Source organism: Pleurodeles waltl, chromosome 7 (genome assembly GCF_031143425.1).
Source record: "Pleurodeles waltl isolate 20211129_DDA chromosome 7, aPleWal1.hap1.20221129, whole genome shotgun sequence".
In the NCBI taxonomy this organism is placed as follows: Eukaryota; Metazoa; Chordata; class Amphibia; order Caudata; family Salamandridae; genus Pleurodeles; species Pleurodeles waltl.
Window position 1 is genome coordinate 498,736,864 of NC_090446.1, and position 16,353 is coordinate 498,753,216.

At 45.7% G+C, this 16,353-nt stretch overlaps 1 protein-coding gene across 1 annotated transcript in view; it reads right to left on the reverse strand.

The window, feature by feature from the left end:
* The window catches only part of LOC138304261 (syntaxin-1B), a 293,052-nt gene that overhangs the window by 90,952 nt on the left and 185,747 nt on the right, over window positions 1-16,353 (reverse strand). Inside the window, exons 5-7 of the mRNA XM_069244180.1 lie at window positions 12,160-12,233; window positions 7,284-7,392; window positions 2,719-2,792 (exon numbers count right to left, since the gene is read on the reverse strand). Of these exons, the coding sequence (XP_069100281.1) occupies window positions 2,719-2,792; window positions 7,284-7,392; window positions 12,160-12,233 (257 nt within the window). The remainder of the gene's footprint in view (window positions 1-2,718; window positions 2,793-7,283; window positions 7,393-12,159; window positions 12,234-16,353) is intronic.

Below are 16,353 nucleotides of genomic sequence, written 5' to 3' on the forward strand. Positions count from 1 at the left end.
GGTCCCCCATCCTCTGCTGTCCCTCTGGTGTGGGTAGGGGTGTCCCTGGGGCCTGGGAAGGGCACCTGTGGGCTTATTCCATTGTGTTCCACCATGGAACTAGGCCCAGAGGTCCCCTAACGCCTGCCCTGACCTAGGCGTTAAAAAATGGTGCAAAGCAAGCTTTGCACCATTTTTTGACCCCTACTCCCTCCTGTGCATGATTTTAGCATGGGGGATAAATATGGGGCTAAGGCCATAGAGTCATTTTATGCACTGGAACCCTTACTTTGCATCTCTTTGACGCAAAGTAGGTTTCCACGTCCAAAAAATATCTGTCTCTATAAATTTGGCGCTAGACGGGTCTAGTGCCAAAGTATAAATACGGAGTTAGTTTGCACCAAATTTTCATTAAATAAATGTCACAAATTTGGCGCAAAACAAGTATAAATATGCCCCTCAATATTATATCCTTTGCTTATGTGAACTCCTTATCAGTTCGTGTGTTCCAGTAAGTGAACGCGTGGTGACTTTTGACTGTCGGTGCCTTTCATTGAGTTTCTGCTGCTATCTTACGATCTCGGCTTGTCTGCTGGCTTCCTCAGTTTGTGTGTTCCAGTAAGTGAACAGGTGGTGAGTTTTGGCTCTCGGTGAGTTTCGTTGAATTTTTGCTGCTATTTTAGGGTGTTGGCTTGTCTGCTGGCTTTATCAGTTTGAGTGCGTCAGTTAATAGGTGGTGAGTTTTGGGGTGCTTTGACTGCCTTGAGAATGGACAGTACTTGTTGTTATCTTAAGTTACTCATTATGGCAGGACTTTGCTTATCTGTTTGCTTCATCAGTTTGTGTGTTCGAGTTAGTGAACAGGTGGTGAGATGTGGCTATTGGTGAGTTTTAATGAGTTTTGGCTGCTTGTAAATTGCCAGTACTGCCTGCTACCTTAATTTATTGATTCTTATGGGTCCTGGCTTGTCTACAGGCTTCATCAGTTTGTGTGGTCTAGTTGGGAGCTAGGGAGAATGCTCAATTTGAAATAACTGACCTAGTTCTGGTTTTAGTGTCACATTCCCTCCATCTTTTCGGTTTTCCAACGAGCTGAGGATTATAGCTCCGAATATTAGCTTCCCTGTCATAAACGTAGCTTCTAAGATTTTTTACTCAAGGATTCAGTGTTGGCCCAGCTTTCAATTTTTGAGCTACAACTTCTTCCCAAGGCTAGGCCTGAACACGAGTGAAGATGGGAATCCCGTTCCGTTATATAGATTACATATAGAAATGCACGTTTCTCATTTTTACCGAACTCGACATAATCAGGTGGAATAAAAGTCAGGCATAGTTCAAGAGCAGGTGGGATTCATGCCAGGTAAATAGCCTGTTAGGGCAGAAAACATGCAACAACTTTGCATTCCGCCTGGTATGACTTCTTACTGGGCCATTACCTAGTGATAGCACAATACTGGTTGGCCGACAATGCACTGAAACTGTTGCAAACGTGCATCGCCAACGTTACTGCCCCACATGGGATCGTCCCCCGCACCTCAGGGGGAGACTTTCTATTTTCAGTCCTACTATGGAGATCTCTTTGATTTCTTGCATGGGTGCAATATTTGCAGTTATGGAGTTCTTTGGACCTGTTATTTCATTTGTTTTTGTTTCCGAGGGCAAAGGTCAGATTACTGAAGCGACACTAAATCCTAGTATGCTCATGAATGCACCCTTTAATTAAAAAAGCCGAGCTTCCAAAGCATGTACTAACTCTGTCTTGGTGCACCTGTGGCTTGATGGGCGCAGACAACCACTGTTGGGTTAGAGGGAGAGGAAACCCCTAGGGACAGGCGTGGCTATGTGCAATCACACAAGGTGCCCACCTTCATTTAGTGCTTAAGGGGATCCCTCACGGTGTTGGATATAGAGCGCTCCTGCACGTATCATCGCTGCAAGGTCACTTCTGCACTGTCAGTGTCTGCACGAGGGCAGCTTTTGAAAGTGGGTTTTGGATTCCCTCGCGAGCGGATGGTGAGCTCCATGACTCCAGTAGGCCTGCACCTTTGGTAGATCTGACTTGCTAAGGTGGTGACATCTGAATGGACCACCACCTGCGTGTATGTATCTTGGTATACACATATACACATGGGCATCTGGCACAGATATGCTGTCCTCCAGTCTCCTCCTCAGAACGTGTGCCTGCATTGCTTCCTCCCTCCCCATCACTAACTCTAGTCCATCAGGACATCAAGACCCTCTTGTCCTACTGGCTTCCTCAGCTTTCTCTCTTTACTTCTCTTCTCTATCCGTTATTGTAACTCTCTCTTCTTTCCAGATGTTATGTTAAGTTGTAAAGTTTTATGATGTCTCTGTTAGGAACAGGTATAACAAATTTTGAGAAAGTATAAACATGAAAACAGAATTGTGTTTTTCAGTTCGGTGCTATTCCCTAATATTTTACATAGTCTCTCTTGCTGCCACTTTATATCCCTCCCCTGTGTAATGAGTTTCATTTATCAACTCTTTAAGAGGGATTATTAGGGAACCGTTTACACTAACAATCTTCGTTCCATTCATATTATTAACAAGATCCCATCCCAAAGGAATGGAGGATAGGTGCCCAGCCAGCTAAGGAAGGAACACACTACCCATGCTACTCATGTACAGCTTGCCCAATTGAAACCATAGGTGGTATTGGAGGCTAATGGGGTCATAATACCCCCCCAACATGCACAAAGCAGAGTGATGGCTACTTACGTCATCAGTAAAGATGGCCAACTTCCCGCCTTCCAACATGTCCTCCAGCTCCTCATTTGTCGTCGTCCGCCCAGCTGTAGAAGAGGGAAAATGAATGAGAGATTGCCCACAAGTGTGAAGCTCCCTGAAAGGGCGAGGGACCTAATTTCAAGGCCAGTAGAGACAACTGCCTTATCCATGTAACTTATCCATGTAACTCAAATGGCCACAAGTCCTTAAGACCTATGCATTGTCTAACAAACGCCCCCCTCTATGCCTACTCTCCTTCATGCCAAGGCCCAGTGTGCTGAATTGTGTATTGATTAAGCCACCACTATCGTTCACATCTATTACGTTCCACAAGGTCTGCATTCTTGACAATGTCATTTTTTAAGGTTCGCACCCAACCCCAATCTCAATATTTTGGCAGCATTAACAACTGAAAATACACCCAAACACATCAAGACCATTGAGCTGTTCCAGAAACATACACTTACTTTAGTTCTTTGTTTCTGAAATACAAAATAATTCCACCAGGCTGCGTTCTGAAGGCTGCAGGTTGGTATAAAAGCTTTGACAAAAGTGTTTCTTCCCTTATAGGAGGAAGTACTTTCGACAATGTGATCCTGACCTGCTGATGGGCATCTCTAGACTGAGCAGAGATTCCAATACTAGGAAGAAACACGTGAGGAGCTCTCCCACATCAGCAGGATCGTGGGCCGTTCACCCAACTCAAAATGATCACGGGAGTATCCACAATTGGGTTTGGATTATTTGTTTCCTATTCTGTTGTGTTCAACCGCATCAACAGCAGTCAGTAGCTTGGACAGTAGGTCTGAGTGTCCGATCAGTTTACTGAGGGTCAGTTTGGCAAATGTTATGCATCCACAAAAAATGGCAAGTGTCCCACACACCTAACTTGTAGTTCCTCTGCTAAATTGAGAGATTGGGAAACTGATGGGCTTCAGTCATAGGTGCCCCAGCTGGCTCTGCCACTAAAAACCCTTCGCCTCCCAACCCATCTGCGCTCGGTTGCCAGGTCACCATGGTGTTTGCATGCCCTATTAACAGCAGGGTGACCATCACTTCTATTTCCTTGCAAGTCATGGCAATCCAGGGAAGAAAAGTGTTCTAGTGTCCCTGATGCACATGAACCGCCCTGCTCTTTATGGACACATTTCTTTCGATCTGCAGTAAAATCTCCCTGCTAAAGAGAATGGTGAGCAGAATACTTCAACATGGCAACCCAGTTGGTGCTCATCAGTGATAAAAGTGATTCCACTGCACAGGTCCTCGCCAGTCATGTGATGATCTCTAAATATGACAGGCGGCTTTCTGTTAGGGGAGCAGAGGTCACAGGCTCCGATGACCTAGCAGGCTGGTGGGCAACCACCCACATTCTACATGACCCGCTAACTGTATTCCGAAGGTGTGTTACGACTTGTCCTCAAGCGTTTGTGATTTCCAGAGGAAGCTTCTGATGCCAACATTTTCAGTAATATGAAGCCTCAATGTGTAGGTGAAGGGTTACTTTGTGCATGCCCTGTTGTGAATTTTAAAGGTCATCTGCATGAGGATATGCTCAGTGGAGAAGGAATCGTATGACAGTGATACGCTGTGCTCAGTGAAGCGGTTTTGTGGGTTTAGTGGTCACCCATTTGAAACCATCGGGGACTCTATAACCCAACTCTACATTTCTGTAATGGATAGCAGCTGTGAAGCCTGAGTAATATAATGAGTTGGCTCAGAAACAATTAGACTTTCTGGGGATGGATTACTTGGTTGCGCTAATTTGCACCGCATTACTTAAACCGCCCAGGAGTTGCTAATGTTAGGATGTTTTTTCCTCAGTTTTTCTTCCTCGCGATCAGTGCTCTTTTGTGGCAGCAAAAATCGATGTTCATATGTTGTCAATGTAGAATGCATTTATTTTTGCAGTCGGCAACAGTGTTTTGTGGCTACAAAAATCAATGTTTATATACGTCGACATAGACAAAATCTGAATATTGATTTTTGCTGCAGCAAAAGAGCACAGACATCCACGAAAATAAATGGAAACAAACAGCCTTACCCTTCAAGGCACAAATAGCCCTATTCGTAAAAAAAAAAGTAAAACTGCGGGTAGAGATTTACACATCCATCTAAGCATACTTTTATGTTTACTTCCGGTTCGCCAACTTCCCTAGTAATATGCCTGGAAAGACATGCCAGGTGCGAGTTTCTAGGCGTGCTACTGGGGATGTCACGTGACATGCCTCAAGGTCTCCTCTCCTGATGTGCGTATTTCCACATAAAGTGCAATTAGACACAGTTGGAATCAAGCCGTCGATGCAAACGCACCTTGCTTTCTCTGTAAGAAAAACCGTTATTTCTGCAGAGTAATCCCTTCCCGTACACTACCAACAAACCTGGGGATAATCTGACCCCCTTCCCACAGTGGAAAGGAAGCTGTCTCAGCCCGGGTTTGAGTAAATCTCTGATCATTTCCAGGGAAGAAAGTGTTTGGTTCAAAGTTTGAGAAGAACCATAAAACAACATGCTGAAGGCGTTCCCAAACTACCAAAAGCAAACCACATCTTGGACATCCCACTTCTGACCCCGGAAGTGGGAATTACTCCTGCAGGTTCCTCCACGCTCGTGACACAGAAATCAACAGTAGTAAACATGACAGTCATAAAGAAGGTACTTCCAGGCATTAATGCTGCATACACCTTTGTGAATAGGCAGTTCTTGTAACTCAGTGCAACTGAGCTCTAGCTGAGTGGGTATTATAAACTGGGAAATGATGGGAAGCCCATAAATGTTAAAATATTACAGTAAAAAATGCTGCATTTTCAGTTCACTACTAGGGTGGGTGTAACTGGCATAATTCAGCGTTGCGTAATCACGCTAGTTACCAACATTATGTGGAATTACACAAAAATAGTAATTCTGCATTTAGCTCCATTTTCCTATTACAAACATTCCCCCTTGCACTCAAATGGATGTGAGGATGCTTTTTTCACGAAGAAAATCGTGCTAAATGCAAAAGAACATAAACAGCAGTGCGAGCAGCTGCTGGCACTCGCTAACTGTGCCAATTTATTTTTAATTGCACGAGTGGACATAAGTGCGTTATTGTTATTAATTCCATGTCAAAGAGCAATTTGGAATTACTGAAGTTACTCCAGCACAAATAAGATCACTCCTAGGCCAATACCATTATGTTGAGTGATGACGAAAGCAGCAGATGTGTTCTAACAAGAGTACAATGGACCCTGATACAAGCAAAGAAAGTGGGAGCCCCTGCCACACTGCTGGCTAGTAAAGGAACTGTGATTACGGGGCAGTGAGCTCCTCACTCCACTGGACCATGGTCCCACTGTACCTGCTGCACTAAGTATAATTGCACCTAGAGTTAGGTCTGATTATTTCCAACTAACACTTTCGTATCTATATTTTGTCTCAAATATTCCTTTTTAACACCCCCATCCTTTATGTTTGTAAGTTATCCCACCCATCATACCACCATAGGAAGTAAACACCAAAATCAGCCACCCGCAAGGGCCACATTTTGATACACCCAACATATACCCACACCTATGAATACAACATAGAATTTGAACCACTTGTTCCCAACCTTATACTTAATCTGCATATAATGCTTAGTATTTTGAAAGCCTACATTTACCGAATATTTCAAATATAAACCAACGTTACAGGCTCCTCCCCATATGGGGCGGTGCCCGTCAGACATTGCAGTGCCGGTCTGACGAGGAGCAACTCCGATGATGAAGCATGACACCCATATGGGTGTGTGAGGTTTCTTGCTCCTAAAATTTAGGACCCCCCATGTATCTTTCTTCTCTTGCTTAGCTGGAACAGTGTATTATATATATATTGACGTATTACTTGGGAGGGCATACACTGGACCATAATTCCTCCCTATCCCTCTGGTTATTATTTCCTCCTTCAATTACACATCCACATATTCCTCTGGTCTATGCATTTTGTCATGTCCTCTACACAAAGTTCTTCAATTACTAAAGTTTGTGTGCGTGCTTGCACAACACAATACAACTTTGCTCTTAGAACAAGAACCTTTAAAATGGTAAACTGATGCTCTTTTTTCGTTGCATTTCTGCCACGAGTGTCAGGGCAAAATGTTAATAAATGAGGGCCAAAGCATAAACCTAAACATACCACTCACTTTCTAGGTGAAGATCAGTTCAGAGATTTGAGCGCTCTGTAATGTTAAAAATGCTGGAACCACTGGGCAACTCTCTAAGAAGGATTTGGACTCTGATTTACTGATTCCACTGGCAGTTCCTCATTTATAAGTGGATCAAATGTGGAACTTCAGTTTATCAATCATAACCCCTGTTACTATGAGATACTGGTACCTTTGATGCTGGTAGGTCCACAATGAGTTTTTGAGCCTCACAACAGAGACCTCTTTATGAGGTCCTCTGTGCTGATTTTGAATGTCACCACGTACAATGTTATAGTCTTATCTGTTTATAAGGATCCCATTTCCCCTCAGCCCCATTCAGGAACCCACCATCCTCCTTGAACCCCCACAGGGAAGACCCTTGCAGACTACATACTGATTTCCAGCTGTCTCTGGATCCGGTCCTTGCAGCGGTCTCTGTACTTGGACTGCGTGGCGTTGTACTCTGTCATCACTTCTACAAACTTGCGTGAGAGCGTGGAGTGCTGTAGAATGTGGGAAGAATAAGACAGAGTAGAGAAATCATCTTAATATTTGGTAAATACATCCCATGTTGCACAGTGTTACAACTAACTAACTAAGGAATATTTATATATTCACGAGCTATGGTGGGCCACATCGTCCTAGCTCTTTCACCCTCAAGCTTGAAGCAATTCGGTTCCCTTTTGTTTTTTGATGCAGTGAAAAATAAAAAATCCTGAATAGAATAAATACCAAAGGTGGCACAAAATTAGAACTTTACTTAACATATGTCTTAGTTAGTTTTTGGTGTAAATCCACTCAGTAGTTTTTGAGATATTTGTGTTATACAGAGGTGTTAGATAGACTTCAACGCAATAAACGTAAACTTATATTGATTGAATTTTAGGCAGAGATCTTTTAAGGCATGGGCAAATTGGTCAATTGGCCCAGGGCTCCACCTTCCAAAGGCTCCCCTGGGAAAATAAACTTTTTTTTCTCTCTCACTTCTGTCTATTTCTGTAGGTCAACCCTTCTCTTCTCTGCTAACCTCTGCCTCTTAGAGCTCAAACAGCTAGGCCAGCTGCCGATCCACTGTGCCTTTTTTGATTTTAGGGACCCAGTCCTGGGACCATAGATCAAAAAATAATTGTTGGCATGTATGGGATGGGAGCATAGTTTGACCCTTGTGACAATGTGTTTAGAAGGCCCAGTTAGCTAAATACCGCTCTCCATAAAAAGAGATAAAAAATCACTGCTGTGGATGTTCTGGGACGGCTTGGGTTTGTGAACCGAATAGCTGTCTTTTTGTGACTGTGCAATCAGCGTACCTGTAGGAGGCGGGCTCAGAAAATGGTGTACACCTATAGCTGAGAGTCCCTGTACTGAGTCCAAGCAACCCATAGTAATAGTGTTGGTGGCTCTGGATAACCAGAGCATTCCTAGGGGTAGCTGTGGAGAGCAGCTAAGGCTTATCCAGGAGGGTGTGAAGCAGTTGCAAATACCACACAGGCCAGTCAGTGATATATACATAGGAAAGAACCACACCAGTATTAGAAAAATATGTTATATTTATTGTAACACACATTCTAGAACTAACTTTGGTATATCACCTAACTGGAGATATGAACATACAAAAATATACTTAGCAGCAGGTAAGTAAAGGCATGAAATAACATAGGCCCCTGTGGGGGGGACAAAATATATATACTTAAAAAAATGGAATGCAAAAATCTCTCCCAACCCACACTACCACCCAAGGACCCCTAGGACTGGGGAAGTGGTAAAACCACAAAGGTTAGTAGATAGGATTCCCTAGGCGCCCGTGTGCAGAGTAGTAATTTCGGGTCAGTGTCCATAGGCTAACATTGGGAAGTCACTGTTGGAATTTTCGCATTTTAGGACCCTTCCCTGAGGACCACAAGGAAACCCATTGTGGCAAGGGAGGTTGGATAGTGCTCTCACCCAATGATACCCAGAACAATGGAGTACCTACACCAGGGAGATCAGATTCATAGGGGTGAAGTTGTGTCGGAACCTCCTGCTGAAGTCAATGGGGACCTTAGTTGTCTAGCTGCTGACGTGACCCGTGGACCAGGTCGGTGGAACCCAAGTGTGGATTCTGGAAGAAGAGGACCCAAGGAAGAAGAGACAGAGTCCAGATCACCTGGAGGTGCCCAGGTGGTCCGGGAGGGTAATGCCCACCCTTCTTGGAGATGCTTTCCTGCAGGATGGTGGACGACGAGGTGCAGCTTTGGAGTCCAGAAGATGCAGAAAGATCCCAGGAGTAGTCCAAAAGCTGTCCCATGTCAGTCGTCGAATTGCAGAGGGTCAGTGGGACCACCAACAAGCCTTGGCAAATGCAGGGAAGCAATGCACAGGGTTTGAAGGAGTTGTGGGTACCAGCAAGGTTCAGACAACCCGCCTTGGCAGGTAGGTCAGGGCCAGCCCTCAGCATTCAGGAGAGCATCACAAATCAGTGGAGCCCCCAGCAGGACCATCTGGGAGCAGGCACAAGGAGGCCTCAAGAGCACAGCAAAGAGAGATGCCCACGTCACAGGAGTTGCAGAGAGGATATCGTTCTTGGAGTTGGAGAGTGCTGGTGGCCGGGGCTTCTTGGAGCTAGGAGTTCTTAATTTTCAATAGCCAACAAGCCTTGGCAATGACATACTAAGGCAGTGCACAGGGGTTCCGGTCAAGCAGCTCCAGCGAAGGACCACAGGCTTTCCGGTTGCAAGGATGATAGGTCAGACCTCTGAAGAGCCATAGAACCACCACCTGTGTTATTGAGCCTCAAGGAGTCTGTGGGACAGCAGAATCCACACGCCAGTTGTCATTGTTGAAGTGCCTGTGGGTGCAGGGGAGTGACTCCTTCATTCCAAGGGAGATTTCTTCCTGGTTTCCTAAGTACAGGCAGAGTCCTAGTGTCTCTGGAGGATGAACGGCCATGGAGTTGCAGAAGTCTATACAGAACTTGGAAACAAAGTTGCAGTAGAAGCCCTTCTACTGGTAACAGTCTTGCTCTTAGTTAAAGTAAAGAACAACTGCGGTTCCGGTGTCATGGTTGCAGAAGTGTCGTGCAGAGGAGGCTTGCAGATGGTTCCTGAAGTCTTGCAGACGAATCCAAGGTCCCACCCTGAGGGGAGCCCTTAAGTAACCCAGGAAATGGGGGGACACACTGCAGTGACCCACCTATCAGGGGGTGTCAGGGACATAATTCAGCTAAACTAATCAGTCAGATGACCCCAGGGGCCTCTGCTCATCTTAATTCCAAGATGACAGAATGAAGTGGCCACCTGGCAGAGCTTTATGCACCTCCTTAGGGAAGGACCTGGAAACATGGGTGGTCACATCCCTGTCCTTTTTGTGGTTTCACGCTAAAGCGGGATTAGAGGATTGGTGCAAACAGGTTTATGCAAGGAGGGCACCAAATGTGCCCTTCAAAGCAACCTGGTGGTGCTCAGAGGCACCCCCATCCCAGCCTAAATCTTACAGGAAATCATTTATTCTGTCTTCCACTGCCTTGGTTAGGCTCAACAGTTAGGGGTTGGCAGCAGCACTGGCTGGTATGCAGACAGACTTTGGGGGATCCCCTAGGGAGCCCCTAAGGTACATGACAACATGCAACTAGCACTGGAATCAGTGTAGCTGCACGATTCCAACATGTTTGATACCAAACATGCCTGTGTTTGGTGAAGCCATTATGTAGTTGGACAACTTGTGTTGACCAGTGTCTACTACATACCTTAATATGGCTTCCCTTCACTTACAAAGCCCAGGGATTGGGGTCTACCGTTTGTAGGGGCACTTCTGCTCATGCAGGGATGTCCTTACACTTAGAACCATACACCCTGCCCTTGGGCTAAAGGGCCTACCTTATGGGTGAATTACAGGGTCAGGGTAGAGTGACCATGATATAAGGCAATTCTTCTATTTGGAGTGAAAGGTGCATGCACCATTTCAGACAGGCTGAAAATGGCAGGCCTGTCATCACACAGTTTGCATGGGTCCTCATGTGTGACACAATACATGCTGCAGCCCAGGAGGGTCCCCCTGGTGTACCAATGCCCTGAGTACCTAAGTACCATACACTAGGGACTTACATGGGTGAACCAGTATACCAATTGTGAGGGGTAAAAGTTACCATACAACTCAATGTAGGGGAGAGAGCACTGACACTAGGGTCCTGGTTAGCAGGATCCAACTGCACTACAGTCTAAACACACTGACACGGGTCAAAACGTGGGGGGTAAGTATGCCAGAAAGGTGCTACTTTCCTATAAAACCCATATGTGCGAATAAACCCGATTCAGGCAGGAGACTCCCAATTTTCTTAAGCTGAAAATGGCTTCTATTTAGCTGTCTACCACCTGAAATTACATCTGCTTCAATATAAACCAAGGGGAAAATACATTATTCCGATTTCTTTTAATCCCACACTTTCCTTTTCTAAAATATTGGCATGTGGCCAAACCTGACACAAATCGCTCAGAGGGTTTTGTCCACAGAGGAGCTCAGTGCAGGGCCTGGTTGAAAGCCAAGTAATGAAGTTAAATCCAGAGACACAAAGGTGTGCACACAGCATTGTGGGCTCTAATGGCCAGGGCTTGAATACAGGACATAACCAGAAGGCACACCATGCAACCAGAGCACTCTATGAATATCCAAAGCCCTTGCCTGGTGGAATGTCTGGGCCCAGTGACCTGGCTCTGAAAATGGCCGGTCATACCCTGCACTCAAACTTCGCAAACCTGCCAGTAACTGAAGAGGCTTTAAGGGATGTTAAAGCTGGAGACTGAACTCATAGAAAGAATAGGAAAGTGAATGTTGGAAAACAATGACTAAGATGTCCCACTGAACACAGTTTACGTACCTCACTTCACAGCTTACGTACCTCTAGTTCTGTTCTTACAAACACACAATCAGTGGAGTGAATTATATACGTTGTTCCCTGTATGACAATTTTGCACTGATACAATGCAATTTTGCATCTCTAGTTGCATTGATTGACAGGGGACATTTCAACAGACTGAGGGGTGCAAAAAAATTGTTTTATACCGGTTAATTGGTGTAAATATAATGTTTGCACCAGTTATGTAGTGGGTGCAGATATTTTTACTGCAACTCATCGGTTAAAATGATGTTGGTAATGTGCCTGACTCTCACATTTCCGGCCACGTGAATGTTATTCCTAATACAGATACAGTTATAACAAACCATATGACAAAGGAATTACGACCTGTGGAAGAAAAGTCTCAATAAACATGTACAAAGTGGCTTCCAGCGTGCGATACCTGTGTTTTCCGAATTCTGAGATCTGCAGAAGATCTGTTCTGTCCCTCCTCTTGTTCAATATTTTGCTCGATCACTTGGAAGAAAAAACAAATTAATTAAATTTCTGTATTTTGGCAATTTATATGGGACAATATATTAATTAAATCTTAAGGGGCCCATCATTTTGTATCCAGCCTCTGAGGACGAGCCACATAGAGTGATGTTTCATCACCTTCTCCTTCCCCCACTAGATGGCGCCACAGAGCATATTATGAGCAGGAAGTAGAAATATAAGGATGTTAAAGACAGAGTCACTGAAATTTGGCAGCACTAAGGGGCCAGTTTATGCAGCAGGGTTGAGTAAATTATGTGGCAAGAAAAGGCAAATTATGCAGCATAATGCGGCACATTTCATTACTTCATTTTTTTGTCATTTTTACACTTGAAAATAGTCTGGGCATTGGTGGCACCTCATTAGTACCAGTTTAACACCCAATTATGGCAATAAATGCCAGAGAGATTACCAGTCCACATTTACAAAGGGACTTCCATGGTGCATCAACACATTTCATTTTGTTTTTCTTAACTTTTGAACTGTTTGAGCTAGAAACAATTTTTTTGTTAACATCTGCAGATTACGCAGAAGATGATAGTTTGCGTGGCAAATGAGATAAATCTATAATTGTGCCAAAAAGTCAGTAGAAACATCATAGCATAATTCCAGTGGCCATGGTTATGTGCAGTGGTTGCTGGTGATCCCTGAAAGTGGTGGAGTGTAGTACTTGCCACAGGTTCACCTCATTATTTACAAAATTTGCCTTGGGTGTCCCTATATTATTCTCAGTGTGCCAGTGCCAGAAGTTTGTCATTTGTACCCCCTTATGCCAAGAATTACATATGATATATAAGTACTAGAATTTTGCTGTTGATACCATGGGTTCACCATATTCAAAAAAATATTGTAAGAATCAGCAATTTCTCATAGTTTGCTTCATCCAACCAGTCCTCCCACCCCCAATGTGCAATGGTTGCCAAGTCTTACCTTCATTATGCAATTATCATCAGTTTGCTATAGGAAACCTCTGTGTGGAAAGAATTGCAACCGGTGCATCAGGGCCTAGATTTTTTAACGGCGCCCTCCCCTATGCCAACAATACGCTAGGGACAGCAAGTTATCTTGGGTATCCCGTTAAGCCAAGAATTATCTCAAGTATGCCATGACCAACAACAGACTCACATGCATGAAACATGCTAACAAACACATTCTTACTCACTTTCACTCACTCATACTCACTCGCTGTCTCATTCACTCTTTCTCCCCTGACTCACTCTGACGCACACTCTCTCACTCACTCATTCTGGTTCATGCTCACCCCCACTCAACATCACTCACACACAAATATATCCATACACTCACACTGCACTTACACACAGTCTCTCTTTCACAATCAGTGACAGACACTCAAACATACTGGTGTACAGGGGCTCTGATTTGAACTCCTGGGATACAGATGCTTTGAGCTATTAGTAAATAGGCTTTAGTAGGCTCCTGAGGCCTCTGAGCTCTGCTGCACCAATAATAGCAGCACTTCTGACTCATTCACATTCCTTCTCACAGTTTCCCTCTCACTGTCTCATTCTAACCCAGTCACACTGCTTTACTCACTCCCTTGCCCTTGTTTTCACTTATTCAAACTCACTCTCACACTTACTCATTGATTCTTACACTTTCACTTCCATTGACACTCTCAAACACACTAAACAAACACACACTCTCATTCAATCTCATTCTCTCTCAGGCACACGTTCACTCACACATGCACAGAAAAACAACACAGTGTTTTCTTACTTACCTTTCTTCCTTTGCTGGCAGCTCAAAGGCTCAATGGCAGCAGCAGTTTGGGAATTTGGTGCTGGACATTGGAACCAGCAAGCCAAGACAGAACTGGAGCCAGACAGATTAGCAGGGCCAGGATTAAGAGGAAGACCCACATCCCAGCTTCTTTGTTGCACTGGAAGCACAGCCCTATCAGAAGTGGGGACAGTGCTGAGGATCCTACCCCTGCTGCTCTGTGTGGCTCCTCGACGGCCTCAGGCATGCCCTGATGTGTGCCCTGTCAGCCCCATTTTAGCAGACAAACTGTGCTTCCCTATGCATACTTAGTATGTCTGCTAAAAAAACATGAATTGTACCTATGTAAGGAGGGTCATAGTTGACCTAGGCCGGTCACATGTGCAATCTAGATACTCATCTGCAGAGTGCAGTGTTTTTAAACAGCACTCTGTAGATAGATCATTGTTCAGCACCTTCAACCTTGTATTGTTGGGGGCCCTAGGCCCTCATGCTGCAATAAGGTGACAGAGACACAGTGGTAGTGGGTTACATAACTGGCCTCAGGGCACATGCGCCCAGCCCTTTTTATCAGCAGGGTCACATGACTGGTGATGCCTGTGATGGATGGGTGTGGGGTGAGTGTGGAAGCCAGCCCTCAGCAGAGTGGCTGGTGGAAACACTAGAACGTGTCCAGCAGGACACTACATCCCTCCCAGACTTTATTGAAAAAAGGAAACAAAGTCCAACCTGTGGGAGAGAAAAAATCAACAATAAACAATCACCGAGTCTCTTCAGGCGGTCCACCGGACATGCTGCATGGAACAGGTACAGCTGGGCACTCTGCATCACAGCACGCCTCTATTGTTTAACCAGACGGCTCTGGACATGAATGGCTGTGTGGATGAAGACAGGATGTAACAGTCGCCTGTCCATGACATCTCAGTTCGCTTGGGTACTGTCAGTCCTGTCCCACCTTGGCTCATGGTGTTAAAGTCTATTTACACAGTTTGATGCTGGTGCCTCAGGAGCAGTGGGGAGTCCACTTTAAGGATCTCAGGAAGGCATTCCCGCTTTAGGGATGGCAAGCATTCAAAGACTGTGGATGACCTGGACGAAGAAGTATCGTCCTTGAAGGCCTTGATACAACCTGACGTCCATTGGTAGAGCAGCATCAGGCTTCCCTCCCATGCCAGTGCTCCCTCAGATAGGAGTCTCCTCGAGGCCCTTTGGCCGGGTGCCACGGGACCATGTGGATTGTGCCGGGGCTATCGCAGGCCAAGCAAAAGCATTGCTGAGGAACTGCTCACAGGACCACATCTCAGTCGCTCATAGAGCCACAAGGGTGGTTGTCGCAGGTTTGTCGTGCTTGGGCCGTCAGGACTCTGGTGCTCTGGCCTTAGTGTAATAGTCTTTGGGTGACCTGTCTCCGTCTGTGACCTCCGTGCTTCCCGTTGCCTGTCACGGAGCTGCCTCAGACACATCTCCCATGGCGGTATTCCTCTCTCACTGGAATTCTCTTGAGGCCCTTGTCCCTGGATTGCCACGGGACAACGTCCGGGCCTCGTGCAACCCCAAGGGTGGATGATCTGAATTGTCTAGTCTGCTCTCGTCGGCAGGTGTCCGGTTCACGGGGGCTCATGGCAGGTGTCCGGATGGTTAACTTCCCAGCGTGCCGGGGATGTCTTGTCAACGTCGGATCTTGTTGCTGACTTTGGCTCTACTCGGGTGGTGTGTGCTGCTTTAGTGGTTGCGTGATGCACCTCATAAAGATGACGATATTTTCATATCTTGCGACAGATCAACAGGTGGCGGTGTCTTCTCTGGCGAAAGGACGATTTGAGGGACTTCATGGCCACTGGCGGTTCTTGTCTGGTGTATGCAGTTGGGACCAGGGATGCCATCGTGGCCAAGCAGCCGGTGACAGGTGGCAGGATGGTTGAGATGGGAAACGTGGGGCCTAGACGCAGTTTGTACATGTTGGTGGCTTACAGTTGGTCCACCCGTTGAGCTGTCTCCAGTGATGTATGTTCACCCCGGTGGATGGCTTGTGGTGATGGATGCCCTCTTGTCTGCTGCCACAAGTCCTCAGTCCTGTCACTCTTCTCCTTTTGCTTGTGCACCTGTGGTGCTGTTGATCTTCTGTGTGACTGGTCTGCCATACCCTTCTTCTCTTCACCCATTCACGTTGTGGCATTGTGCCACGTTCTTCTCTCCTCTTTCCTTCTCAATATGGCGTTGCACCACAGGTTGCATGTTGGGTCACATGGACCTTTCACTGGTGTGCACTGCACCTCTGCCGGTGCGTCGTCTTCTGTCGCAGCCTCTCGCAGGCTGAGTCCTGTCAGCAGGACTTGATCCGCTCTCCTGAAAGACCTCTTGC